Below are 13,899 nucleotides of genomic sequence, written 5' to 3'. Positions count from 1 at the left end.
GAGGTCCGACTGACGCTTTTTTCAAGATTTCGATCAACAATTCTTCAGGGAAGAAATCAGCATACTCCGGCTTTTTGTTTAGCATGATTGAAGTGAGATGCAAAGATTGAAAAACACTAGACCCTAAGCTAAGCCTTATTTACGCACATCACAACGTATTACTTCCTAGATTCAGTAAAAAGTAAGTTGAAATTAATAAAATATAAAATAATAATTAATATAATAACTTGGGGCCAAAATGTTCCTATTGTTAGTTAACTTTTTTTTTTTTCTTTAATTTCAATCGAACAGGGTTTTTAAGATGTCCGCAAAAAGGATTTCTCAATGAAAGCTGAATCTATATATATTTCTTTTTAAACCTCCGATATCCGAATCTTATTATCAAGAATCGTCTAATCCGACTCGGCTTCCCACATGTCCAGCCTATCTATGTGGATACAAACAATATTAATAGATTATATATATATATATATATATATATATATATATATATATATTTTTTTTTTTTTTTTTTTTTAAGAAATAAAATATTTGCAAATTTCATTTTTTCTTAATAACTTGCAAATTGCGGGTTATTAAATTTTAGGTCTTTGGTGCAAAACTAGAAAAGCAAGAAGTCGTTTGTAGTGTAGAACTCTTCGGCCCCAAGTTATTCCGATCCTTACTGATTTCAATTTACTTTTTTTGACTGAATTTAGGAATTGACATGTGCCTATATAAGGCTTAGCTTAGGGTTTAGTCTTTTTAACTTTGCGTCTAACTTCTTTCATCCTAAACAAAAATCCTTAAGAAAAAAGAAAAGCGCAATGCCAGATTTATTCCCTGAAGAATTGTGGATAGAAATCTTGAAAAGAGTGTCAGTCAAATCCCTCTTAAGATGCAGATTGGTTTGCAAATCTTGGTACTCTCTGATCACAAACCCTAATTTATTTGTCTTCAAATCAACCAATCCATTGAATCCCAAAAAAACTATCAGATTCTAATAGGGATTTTTAATTGGATGAAAACAATTTTCCAAGAGTTGAGAATTCTTGATGGTTTAATTGGAAATCTTGATTTGGCGGTATATGGCCAATCACTTGCCTTAATGATAACTACTTTGATAGATTCGAAGAAAAGAATGTATTTTGACTCCTTAGTTATTATATGAAGGTAAAATCCAAATGATAATTCTGCGGAGCTGGTCTAAAACTATTAGTAGCAAACCTTGAATCCATAGATACTGGTTCTGTAGGTGAAGGTTTTGGTAATGGAGCCAGTACTGATTCTGTTAGTGTGAAATATTGCTGCTTCTATTGGCACGAGTTCTGTCGGGAGCGGAGCCGGTTCTGGCAGAGGTTTTGGAGTTATGGAGTCACAGTTTTATATTTCTTCATCATCTGATAAATTCTTTGGTCAAAGTGATACTTCTGTGTTAATCTCATATACAAGATATAAATTACAGCAAAGGAAGTTTGTCCTCTGAAATCTCTGTCTTATTTTCAATTTTTTTTTTCTGATTTTTTTTTTTTTCTGTTTTTCTTGCCTTTCACTTTTCGCTCCAAGTAATCTTGGAGACTCATACGTACAAAGAGATCAGAATAGTGAATGTTTACGTACGATTTGCATTTCTTATAATTTTTCTGTTAAAGAGCATCTCTTATATTTCAAGTCTATGTTTTTATCATGGTAAATTGAATCTGAGAAAGGGTAGTAATCACAGTTCTGCATGTATTATTTATAACTAAGCAAGCATTTGCAAATTACAATTTAATTGTTATCTTCGAGTCTACGCACTCTAATTCATAAAAACTGTAAACTTAATATTAATAATCACTCTAATTCATAAAAACTGTAAAATTAATATAAAATTATTAATATAATGTTAATAAGTTAGTATATAATGAAAGTTAGAATCAGTTTAATTTGTTTTACTGAGAAATTCTAGTCGACACAAAATCAAATATTTGCAAATTAAATTGCATAAATAAGAATTTGAATTGGCACAAATAACAATAGAATCAAATATTGATTCAATAGACAAACTAGTTGGACACAATCAAAGGGAACCATGTGAGCAAATTCAACTAATATCAAAGGTGCATTTTAACAAACATACTTCATGTAATACAAGAAAATACCAAATAATAAAAAGGAATAATACAGAAATCATGCCTTCTTTACACTGAACTTAGGAACTAGTATGTGCCAATATAAGTCTCACTTCTTTTGTCCTACAATAAATCCTAAAAGATAGAAAGAGAAGATGGTGAGGTCAGATATCTTCCCCGAAGAAGTGTGGGTAAACCATTGAATATACCTCAAACTTTACGTTTTTTAATAATTACACTATAAATCCAACTTAAACCTCGGGCATCCTAATTGTAACTTTTTGTCATAATTGTACCCTAATTTGAACTAGATAAAAATCAGTGAATAAAATATGTTAAATGTAGATATCATAATTCATACTTGAGTTAACTTAAGTTGGCTAAATTATAAATACCCTAAACTTTGGCGTTTGTAACAATTGCATTTCAAAACACTTTAATTCTCAGATACCCTAATTTTAACTTTTTATCACAATTGTACCTCGAATTCAAATTATAGCAAATATGCTGTCATATTACACATTGAATTTAAATTAGAGGTCACATTTAATTACAATTCCACCCTAAATTCAAAATTTATCTTATTTTAATAGGATAACCTTAGATTACTAGAGAAGAAATAATCAAAAGGAGATAAGTTCATAATAAAGCAAAATACTCTGCAACGGCTTCAGAATAAAGCAAAATACTTGCAGTTTTTATTTTTTATTCAATAAACTTGTCATAATTTGTCTTTGGATGTTTAGAGGTTTAAGATTATTTTTGTAGTACACCATATTTTCTCGAGTAATCTAGGATTTACATATCAAAATGAGATGAAATTTTGAATTTAGAGTTTAATTATGATAGTATATTTGTCATAATTTGCTTATTCAAAATTAATCATCTCTTATTGATTACTGCTTTGCTAGTAATTTAGGGTTTGCTCTATTAAAATAAGATAAAATTTGAATTTAAGATGAAATTGTAATTGAAATTGACCCCTATTTATAATAATATAATTGCTATAATTTGAATTTGAGCTGCAGTTGCGATAAAAAGTTAAAATTAGACTATCTGAGTAATTGAGGTCGTTTTGGGATGTAATTATTACAATTGCCAACATTTTGTGTTTTTTTATATAATTTAGCCAACTCATTCTTTGGGTTAAGTTAACTCAAATATAAGCTGTAGAACCCACATTTAATATATTTTATTTATTAATTTTAACCAATTTCTAATTAGTGTATAATTGTGACAAAAAGTTTCAGTTGGGGTGTCGGAGGGGTTAAGTTGTATTTAGGATGAAAATTATTACAAGACACAACTTTGGAGTATATTTAATGGTTTATTCGAAGAAGTGTAGACAGAAATATTGAAAAGAGTTCCCATCAGATCTCTCTTAAGATGCAGATTGGTTTGCAAATCATGGTACTCTCTAATCACAGACCCTAATTTTATTTTTCTTCAAATCAACCAATCCATTGAATCCCAAAAGCCCCATCAGATTCGCATAGAGAATTGTATCTTTGATGAACACCAGAAACATTGGTTGTGCAATTATGATGACTTGCATAGTGGCTTTCGAATCTTTAATGAAAGATCTAATGACTTTACCTATAGTTATTATCGTTTTACTATTGGTTCTTGTAATGGTTTGATTCTTATGGAGATTAGAATCGATGACTGTAGAGATTATAGAAATATTTATTTATGGAACCCTACAATTGGAAAAATTGTCACTATTCCAAAATATTCACGAAATCATTTATCCGAAGAGGGGATGAGCTATGTTTCGGCATTTGGGTATGATAAGAAATCGAATGATATAAAATACTAGGAGTTTTCTTTAATTATTACGTACCATCAAAGGTAATAGTTGATATTTATAGCCTTAGCACCAATTCTTGGAAAAGCATTATTTTTGCTAATAGTGCTGCATGTGACTCGTATGTTTTTTCTTTGAATGGTTTTATCCATTAGCTTGATGAAATTCATCACGAGGAACAGGTTATATCTGTATTCAATTTGGCCGAATGAGGGTTTCCAGAATTGAAAATTCCTGAAGGTTTAATTGGAGATTTTGAATTGAAGATATATGGTCAATCACTTGCCTTGGTACAATATATGTCATGGAAAGTGCACAACATAAATTCTAATTTGAAGCATTTCAATAACTATTGCAACAATTGTTGCATATGGATAATGAAAGAGTATGTTGTATTAGAATCCTGGATTAAACATTTTGTCATTAATCTACAAGTGTACAAAGAATACGTAGGCATGTTAAGAGTATTCGGTTTTGCTTCATATGACCTCAAGACTGGAAAAATAACCATTTTTGGACTCAAGGGCAAGAACAAGGACTATAATTTCACTTGTATGTTTCCATATATTAAGAGTCTTTGTTTACTTGAAAAACCGAATGAGGCAGCATCTATAATCTAAAGATGCTCTCCAGGTGCAGATGTGGCCTGACCTGTCCTCCCCATATGAGGTTCTCGCCTTCACCATCAGCCTCGAACCACTTCTTCATTTTCCAGAACTTGTACTATTATTTTCTTTGCGTATGTGTCAGCTGTGCGAGGTAGTTTTCTGCGATTCATTTCTCTAACAACTTGGACAATACAGCAGCATATATACAAAGTAAAGCCCATAATAAACCATAGAGGCAAGACCCCAAATTTGGAATTATCAAAGCTTCAGCTATCAAAAAACCTTTTTTTTCCCTTACATCACCACTATCATTTAATGCCTTGAAATAAAGCTTTGGCCATAACTGCCGCAAAATATGCATACGCCACGAGTATCTTCCCAGGAAAGCAGGGCCACTTCACAGATCCCAGGAAAGCAAGCCAATCAAAATCTGTTGCAATACAAACCTTAGTCACTGACTTGATAATACTAAATTCCCCTATCAGTGATGAAGCTCCTCTTTCCCTCATCCAATTTGTTCACTCTTATCCGATGGCATCCAGCTGCTGCATACATAAAACTACATACTTCATAGTCGGCTGTTGAATCTACCAGCTGATCTATATTGGGCAGAGGGTAAGTATCTTTGGGGCATGCCTTGTTCAGATCGATAAAGTCAACACATAATCTCCATTTTCCATCAGACTTCTGTACCAAAACTACTTTCGCCAGCCATTCTGGATAATTCACCTCTCTTATAAACCCTACTTTCAAAAGTTTATCCACCCTAGTTGCTATAACCTGCTGTCTCTCTGGACCATGATTCTGCTTTTTTTTTTGCTTTATCAGTTTAAAGCTTAGGTCAGTGCTGAGCTTGTGGGATATGGTATTAAGATCGATACCAACTATGTCTTCTGTGGTTCAGGCGAAGCTGTTGACAATATCCCCTAAATCCGTCTTAATATTATCTTGTACCTCTCTCGATAGATTGACTCCCAATGTTAAGTTCTTCCCCTGTTTCACTTCCTATGTGATCAGCTCGCCACAGGTGTTAAGCTGGAATCTGCATTATGTCTTGAGATATCAAAGGGTTGGTGTTCAGTTGATTTTGTGAGTGGTTCTTCTTTTGGCATTCGCATAATTGGTACGGCAAGAGGAAACTCTTTCAGTGCTATCATATATGCTTCCCGAGCTATTTTTTGGTCTCCCTAATAGCGACGACTTCGGCCTTGTCGGAGTAAAACTTCATAGTGAGATACCTGATGCATGTGGCCGCTTACAATCCATATAGGGCTAGTCTTCCCAATATGGCATTGCATGGAAAGTGAATGTCTACTACTATGAACTCCAATTTGAGTTTCCTTGATGAGACTTCGGCTTCAAGCTGTAGGGTTATATATATAGATCTAGACACTTGTACAAGTTTTCTTGTCAGGTCAACTAGAGGGGTTTGGACAAGTTTAAGCTTCGCCTGATCTAGTTTCAAAGCCTTGAACACTTCCATGGTCAACAAGTTCATTGCACTACCTTCATCCACCAAGATTCTTTTTACTAGAAAGTTTTCAACAATTACTAGGGCATCATTATGTGGAGTATGTACAAGTTCGCCATCGACCTCAGAGAATGATATGGGCAACCTAGTGCTTGATTTCTATTGGGATAAGTGGAATAGATTTTCCTAACTCTTCTTTTCCTAGTTGAATTGCTATCGTCCCTCGATGAGCCACCAAATATGGTGTGGATTGTGCCTATGGTATGAAATTCTTTCACTGCTTGTCCTTCTGTTCGCTTTCCCTCTGAGTTCTCACAATAAATTACTTGAGTTCGCCTTTTTGTTTAAGGTGTTCTATCTCTTTCTTTAGTTGCCAGCAGGCTTCAGTCTCGTTGCCTACATCCCTATGGAACTCATAATACTTGCTTTTATCTTGATGGCTTGAGGTATCGTCCTTCATCTTTCTAGGATAATAGAATTGAATTTGATCGCCATGTTCTCTTACTCAGGATAATATTTTTGAGCGTGGTCTATTCAAAGGGGTAAACTCCCGATCTTATTGTGGTCTGCCATCATTTGAGTATGGCATTCGAATAGAGTAACTGGTTCGTGGGAATCGGATGGGTGACCTCCTTCAGGGCAATCGTCTCCTTACCGTGGATGGGTGTCTTCTATGTCTATACCTTTCTTCTTTAGGCGATTTATGATGTTGTACCTCATAAGCTTCATCTAATTTGGTGTATTTGTGAGCTCGCGACATGAGTTCGACGAAGGTCAGGGGGGGTCTATACTTAAACTCTTAAACAACTTATTGTACCTGCAATTATTTGCCATGGCGCTAATGGCCACCTCATCATTCAAGTTCTCCACTTGCATCGCAATTTTTTGAAATTTCAACATGTACTGCCTTAGGCTCTACCCCTCTTAAACGAGCTCGAAATGTTGTGGCTAATTGGGAGAAGGAATGAACAGATCCTATTTTGAGTGTTTGATACCACTCTTAAGCTGCTCCTTTCAGGGTAGTTAGGAAGACCTTGCACATTAGATCCTCCGAGTTGGTTTGAAGGTAAATTATTGTTCGGAAGGTCGCCAGATGGCTTCGGGGATCGATAGATCCATCATATGATTGGAAAGCAGAAAGTTTGAACTTTGGTGGGAAGGCTGCAGCCAAAATATCAATTGATAAGGGCAAGTTTTATTGGGGACCATAATCCCCTGTTTCTCCTATCTCTCTATGCTCCCGAACCAATTCCTTTACAACATTCCAAAGATTAGCTCCATCCAATATTGGATGAGTGTTACTTAGCTCTTGGCTGCTGGGGTTAGTCGCATTAGGGTCTACCTTCGATTTCGCCTCATGGTATCGATCAAACACTAAATGACTTCAGTATTTAGGCAAGGTTAGAGGGACGCTATATTCTAGGTGGGGAAGGTTCGCCGGCCTGGTGGATGGTACTGGCTCATATCTAGGCTAAGGGTTCTCTAAGAGGCATTTCAGCATGGTGGTGAACTACAAATAAGTTTGAGCTAGAGCAGCTGCTACCTGGGGATCAGTGGTTGTTAGAGGGCGAATGTGGATTGTTGGTTGGCCTCGCCACCGGTGTTGTCTTGGCCTTCCATGTTGAGGCGTTCAGTGGAACCGTTAGCCATAGGAATCGAGAAAAACTATGAGGATTTTTTTTTAGGGTTTGGAGGTGTGTTCCACTCTCACCACACACAATTGTTAAGCTCTCAAAATTTGAGATGTAATAAATTGTGAATTAACCCTTTTTGGAGTAAATTTGGTGTGTATATGCGAATCCTATATTATTCATAAGTTAGAGTTTATTTAGGAGTGTAATATTATTATTTTAATATATTTTATTATTATATGTTAATACATACTATTTGTAAAGCCGTTGAACTTTATTATCATTCTCCTTATAAAGAGTTTCTACTGATTATTAAACCCGATTCTCATAATGCAGTCTGTGGGGTAAATTATGACGAAAAAAAACCTTGAAGGTGGTGACCTCTTTCTTGTGCTTCTCATTATTAAATGTTAGTTTTGTTCATATCCCCAAGGTTAGTGAAATCTTTTGCTGATATAATAGCAAAAAAGGGTGTGGACACTGCTGCTTCTTTTTGGGCTTGGATTTAGTTTGGGCTAAAGCAATTCTTTCTTCAGTTTATAATTTGAAGGACTACTTAACCTGTATTTTATCTTTCTAATACGTAACATGGGTTCATTGCAAAAGGCTTGTTTGTTCTTATCTCAAGAATAAGCTTCTTTTTGTAACTTGTTTTCTTAGTTTAAATGTAATACGGACAAGTTTTGTCACTTGGCATTCTCTAACTAGGTTGGGTGCATAGAGAGAGTTTATTGCAAGAAAGTTGAAAAAACTATTTATAAATCTTTTATATCAAATCTGGAAATAGTATATCATCCTTTTAAATATATCCATCGACTAAATTTACGAATATATTACGAGTAATTCCCTAACCCGTATATGTATTTTGTATTCCTATTTAACCAATAAAAAAATAGGAAAAGTGAAAGATTGATATTATACCATTCAATTTAATGTCATTCACTGGTTGAATCATCTAAAAAAAAAAAAAAACGAAAACAACCATCATGAAGTTTTCTTACCAGTTATAGAGAATACCCCATTTTTGGGAACAGGTACAGTTGTTATTGCCTAATCAATGAAGCCAATTTGAAGTTTCATAACACCACGTAAAAATCGAGAAGAAAATGGTGAGAGGTCTAGACTTAATCAGACTTAATCTATAAAGAAGTGATTTTGTGTGGAGTCATGAGAAAGACGGCAAGGCTTTGAAGGTGGATCCTTCAACAATGAAGCAGTAGTAGTGTTTCGAATCCGAGAAAATCTGGGTAATTGGGCTTTGGGAGGAAAGTTAATGATAATAGAGGAGTTGTTAAGGGTATTTTAAAGATAAATATTGCATCTCTCTCGTACTAAAAAACGAAATAAAATAAATGGAAGGACTAATTTGTAACGGAATAAAACTACGGGGACATTACAGTGTATTGAAGTAACTAGTTATAGGTAATGAAGTAAACGTTTGGTCATTAATGTACAAGAATACAGAGGGATAACAGGGTTTCTAGGTTTTCGAAGCAATGGTGAAGCTGTTCTTTATGTGCAATCTGGAAATTTAGCTTCGTACATATGATCCTGATACTAGGAAAATATCTCTACTTTTGGATTCAATAATTATAGCTGTTATAGATTTTATAATATATTAATTAAGAGTCTTTTTTTTACTTGTGAAACCGTGGGATTGCAAGATCTTTAAAATATACAAGTGTATCTACTCAAAAAAGCGTTTCGTTACTCTTGAAGCCTAAAGAAGAGAATGAATATAAACGCTCATATTATCTCTTTAATTTATTTAGATTTTATTTAAGAATTATTAATTCAAGAAAAACATTAATATATGCTATGTGGTCATCGATATAATAGTTACATGACTAAACTATTAAAAATTTACGAATATATTATGAGTAATTGCCTTACATTTTGTATTCCTATTTAACCAATAAAAAAAAACTATAGCTAATTGAATAATTAGATTAAAAATTTTGTGTAAATTGTCACTAATTAAATAATTCAATTCACTAAATATGGCAGACAAAAACAGAAAATCGAAAAATCTGTCACTAAATCAGCTCTTTAGTATAAAACGAAGACCATAAGGGAAGGAAAGCAATAATGAAATATGAACTGTTATACCTTTTTTCTTCTTTTTCCAATACGCGCATTCTTTAGTCCACTTTTACCCCCTTTCTTCTGCGAAGTTGCTTGGAAAAGAATTGGATTGGGAGACTAGTCTTAGTCTTGGCAATTGGCTATGAACAGTAATTTAGCGAAATTATTCAAACGTGGGACGTGTTTGGTTTTGTAGAAAATGGATTGCCAGGCGAAGACTAGCTACAGATGACATAATTTCTTGAGTTTTCCTATATAAATGGTCACCGGAGCCAGAAGACTTGGGATTATAACATACAACAGAAAATTAAGCAACACCTAACTTATAAAATGAGCACTGCAATTAGAGTTGCTGTTATGGTAGGCATGGTGTTATGCCTTGCCTCCATTGCAAATGCTGCACAAGGCCGTGCCGTTTGGTATAAGCCTCCTTATACTCGTAAGTATATATATATCTCTCTTTTCTCTATTTATATCCCAACGAATTGATATAACTAACAACTGATTCAAATATGTTCAGCTTCAAAATGCTATGGAAATCAAAATAATGGGCTAAAGGTTGCTGGCGTAAGCGATGCCCTGTGGAATAATGGAGCAGCATGTGGAAGAAAGTACAGAGTGAGATGCATCGGAGGTGCAAACGAAGCACCACATCCTTGCAAAGGAGGCAGTGTTGATGTGACGATCGTGGATTATTGTAGTAGAGGCTGCCAGGGAGACATTAATCTCTCACAATATGCCTTCTCCCAAATTGCTGATACTGATGCTGGCATAGTCAGAGTTCAATATGACCAGTAAGCTAGCCTTCGATCAGAAAACTCTCAAACTTGAAATCCGATTTTATTTTTATACTCGAGCCTGTTTTAATTCCTGTGGATTTCTCTATAATTTGCAGGATTTGAAGCTTTCATGGGGAGGAGAGTTTTTCAAGGCCAAGTTATGTTTTAAGTACTATAAAATAAGCCGCATAATCATTGATCAAGGAGGTTGGCTACATCTGCTTCAAGAATGTAACATTAGCTACTGTCAAGTCTTACATAAGACTATGGGAATACCAACAAAAATAAATATTAAAAAAAAACTCATGTGAGAATAATAAATTTTAAGGGATAACATGAGGCTATTTGAAATATAGTTCTTTAAATTTGCATTTAATTAATTATTATCTGCTAATCCATCCGACAATAAGATTTATTTGTGTAAACCACCAGTATCTGGACCATATTATCAGTGACTTTCTAATCCGACTCAAGGCTTAGTCACTATTAAAGCTGTTTGCCCCTCTTTGTATGTGTGTTTAGTATCGAACCCTAGAGCTCTTCCCATGTGCTCAGCCTGCATTGCCAACTAAATCATTGTCTGTAGGTCATCTGAGCCACAACCCGTAGGTCATCAGGCAATAAAATTTGAAATAAAAGATTTATGCATAATTGCAACTTGACAAAGTCTACTGGGGAGTTTGATAAGTTTTTCCGGGATTTCTAATAAAATAAATTTATTTTGTCGATAAAAAAAATATAATTGCAAGAAATATTACATACTTGTATTCTTAAAAAAAAATAGAGCATATAAAACAGAAATGAAAAATAGATCCAAGATGATTGTAGCAACAACAGATAATTAAAATGGAAAGAAAAATAATCAAAGGTATAGAAGACATCTCAAAGCCTTGCCATCCCTGAGCAACCCAAAAGCTTCATTAATCTTTTCAAAAGGAAGTTCATGTGTTATAAAACCATCAAGATTTACGACCCCTCTCATGCATTCTCTAGCAAGTTGAGGCAATTGGCTCTTCCCTTTGAAGTTCCCGAACACTGTTCCGACCATGCTCCGGCCATCAAACAACTCCATTGGATGGAGAGGTAACATTTTCGGACTTGGATAAATTCCTACCAACACTGTCTTTCCCCATCCCTGTCATTTTTGTCATAAAAAAATTAAAAAAAAAAAAATTCTTCATAATCATTAACATTTGTTGAATTAAAAGGAAGATCGTAGAGTTTCCAAGTTACATCGTGAGTGGACAAGAAAGCTTCTCGAAGAACCTCTAAATTTCCAGTACATTCAAAGCTGTAATCTACACCTCCATCTGTCATTTCTCTAATTATCTGTAACATAATTAATTTCTCTGATTATTAATAATATGTGATTAGTCACTAATTAAGTAAACTGATTAATGATTGATGACCCTAATTAACTGGCTTTGATTCATCCTTTGGGTTTACAAATTTTGTCATTCCAATTGCTTTACCTGTAAAAAAATTGGTTGTTCACATACTTGCTAGATGTTGAAATTAATAGAAACAGAGTAAAATACCTCTGGTGAATTTTTCTGGATTGACATCAACGCCTATGATTTGTGATGCTCCTCTAGCTCGAGCTCCTTCTGCAACCTAGTTTCAGTAGTCACATGAACTTGGGTTTGTTTGTTAAAATTTTCTTTCTTCTTCTCTGCAATCTTTGTTGATTGTGATCAACAAGTTGAATACAAATTTCAAAAAAATAATTAAATGGAACATACTGCAAGTCCCAAAGCACCCAAACCAAAAATTGCAACAGTTGATCCAGCTTGTATGTTGGCAGCATTCCACGCAGCTCCCACCCCTTAATTTTCATCGATAGTTAGTTGTCAGTTGAGCCTACATTTGCATATTCATGTTACTTCGTTAAATATTTACCTGTGGATACGCCACAACTTAACAAGCTTATCTTCTTGAGTGGAGAATTTGGATCAATCTTGACAAGACAAGCAGAGTCAAGCACCGAGTATTCAGTAAAAGTGGAGGTGTTGAGAAAATGAAAAATGGGTTCTCCTTCTTTCGTGGAAAACCTACATTTTCCATCATTTTCCATTACGCTTTTGTACGGGTTAACCCTGAACTTTTTACACAGATTTGTCATTTCATTTTTACAGTATTCGCAATGTCCACATTCTCCATTGAAGATCGGAATCACATAATCTCCTTCTTTCATGTCTCTCACACCTTCTCCCACGCTCTCAACCATTCTGCATGCACCCTTTATTTGTCTATATTTTTATATAGAAAAACATTAATTCAAAAGGGTATACTAAAATGTATGACTTACCCGACTGCTTCATGGCCTAAGATTCGTGGAAATGCTCGTTGAGCTTCGTTCTTTGAAAAAATAGAAATTAAATTAATCATTTTGTAGTTCTTGTTATCTTCTTTTTCTTGATAAAAATTCAAATATGTTTTGCTGTTCAAAAAAATTAATCATTTTGTAGATATATACACACACGCGTTAATTAATAACCAATTATAATAATTACCTCGCCTTTCCAAGCGCTAAGATCAGTATGACATATTGAAGTATAGAGGATCTTGATTCGGACCTCCATTTTTTGAGGAGGATCAACTTGAATCATTTCAAGAAGAAAGGGTTGTTGCGGGCCTCTCACCACCGCAGCTTCACCATGTTTGAACAGAAATTGATAATATAACCATATATGATGGATCAAATACATCTAAACATGAAAATGATGATGTACACCTTACCATTGCAAGTAATGATCTTTCCGGCTGTCTCGGTTGGATTAAACAAACTCTGCCCATGAAAGTCTCTTAATTTTCTAGCTTCAATTTCATGTGGGCTGGCCATTTGTCAATATGCAATCAATGTGCTCTATTGATCTTTCAAGGTTGATACGTATTATATACTAGCAGGATAAGAGATCTTATAAATCTAGTTCAAAGATAAAGTTACAAGACAGCAACTTTTCCGGTTCAAGTTCAAAGGTAAAAAAACTTAACCAGACGCAGCCCTAAGTCTCTCTCACTTCTCTCTTTTTACTCTTTCCTTACTTCACTTTATTTTGATTTCAATCTTATTTTGCTTTTAATCTTTTATTTAAATTGAGTCAATTATTTTTAAAATTTACGAATTAGTCAGATCATTGGCTCGCTAAATAAACCATTAGATTGACTCAAACCGAAAATAATAATAAATATATTTATATTATTTTTATATATCAATAATAATAATGATGATGATAATAATAGTAAAAATAATTAATTTGTAAGAGAACAAAATGCATGATATTAGTTGGTTTTATCCTCTTCAAATGGCCTATTTGCAAGTTACTTGTTTAAAATTTTTTATTTTATTTGTGATAACTTGTGAATTGTACACTCAACCTAACTCATTTCTAACAACGTAACCCGTTTATAACACGTGAATTCATGTA

The 13,899-nt window shown here is 34.1% G+C and overlaps 2 protein-coding genes across 2 annotated transcripts; one reads left to right on the top strand and one right to left on the bottom strand.

Moving 5' to 3' along the window:
- Positions 1-9,942: 9,942 nt before the first annotated feature.
- Positions 9,943-10,847, top strand: LOC105637144 (EG45-like domain containing protein). The gene is made up of 3 exons (XM_012220556.4): positions 9,943-10,131; positions 10,213-10,486; positions 10,588-10,847. Exons 1-3 carry the CDS (start codon positions 10,023-10,025, stop codon positions 10,592-10,594), a joined length of 390 nt encoding a protein of 129 aa, XP_012075946.2. The 5' UTR covers positions 9,943-10,022; the 3' UTR covers positions 10,595-10,847.
- Positions 10,848-11,261: 414 nt separating this feature from the next.
- On the bottom strand, positions 11,262-13,490 carry LOC105637256 (alcohol dehydrogenase-like 3). Its single transcript, XM_089722211.1, has 9 exons — positions 13,211-13,490; positions 12,985-13,121; positions 12,780-12,829; positions 12,371-12,699; positions 12,214-12,296; positions 12,010-12,085; positions 11,891-11,943; positions 11,705-11,818; positions 11,262-11,606 (listed from the first exon to the last, which is right to left on the bottom strand). Exons 1-9 carry the CDS (start codon positions 13,311-13,313, stop codon positions 11,334-11,336), a joined length of 1,218 nt encoding a protein of 405 aa, XP_089578337.1. The 5' UTR covers positions 13,314-13,490; the 3' UTR covers positions 11,262-11,333.
- Positions 13,491-13,899: the final 409 nt, after the last annotated feature.

The sequence above is a fragment of the Jatropha curcas genome, chromosome 6 (assembly GCF_041381405.1).
Source record: "Jatropha curcas cultivar XTBG-Jc1 chromosome 6, XTBG_Jcur_1.0, whole genome shotgun sequence".
NCBI lineage: Eukaryota > Viridiplantae > Streptophyta > Magnoliopsida > Malpighiales > Euphorbiaceae > Jatropha > Jatropha curcas.
Note: the sequence above shows the minus strand (reverse complement) of the source record. Positions and strands in the feature narration are given on the sequence as shown.

What these genes read in the sequence shown, in the direction of transcription:
- LOC105637144 (XM_012220556.4), top strand. Translation starts at nt 10,023, where the DNA reads ATGAGCACTGCAATTAGAGTTGCTGTTATGGTAGGCATGGTGTTATGC. An exon ending in GTATAAGCCTCCTTATACTC is followed by an intron (nt 10,132 to 10,212) that starts GTAAGTATATAT and finishes AAATATGTTCAG; the next exon opens with CTTCAAAATGCTATGGAAAT.
- LOC105637256 (XM_089722211.1), bottom strand. Translation starts at nt 13,313, where the DNA reads ATGGCCAGCCCACATGAAATTGAAGCTAGAAAATTAAGAGACTTTCAT. An exon ending in TTAGCGCTTGGAAAGGCGAG is followed by an intron (nt 12,830 to 12,984) that starts GTAATTATTATA and finishes ATTTTTTCAAAG; the next exon opens with AACGAAGCTCAACGAGCATT. An exon ending in TGGGTGCTTTGGGACTTGCA is followed by an intron (nt 12,086 to 12,213) that starts GTATGTTCCATT and finishes TACTGAAACTAG; the next exon opens with GTTGCAGAAGGAGCTCGAGC.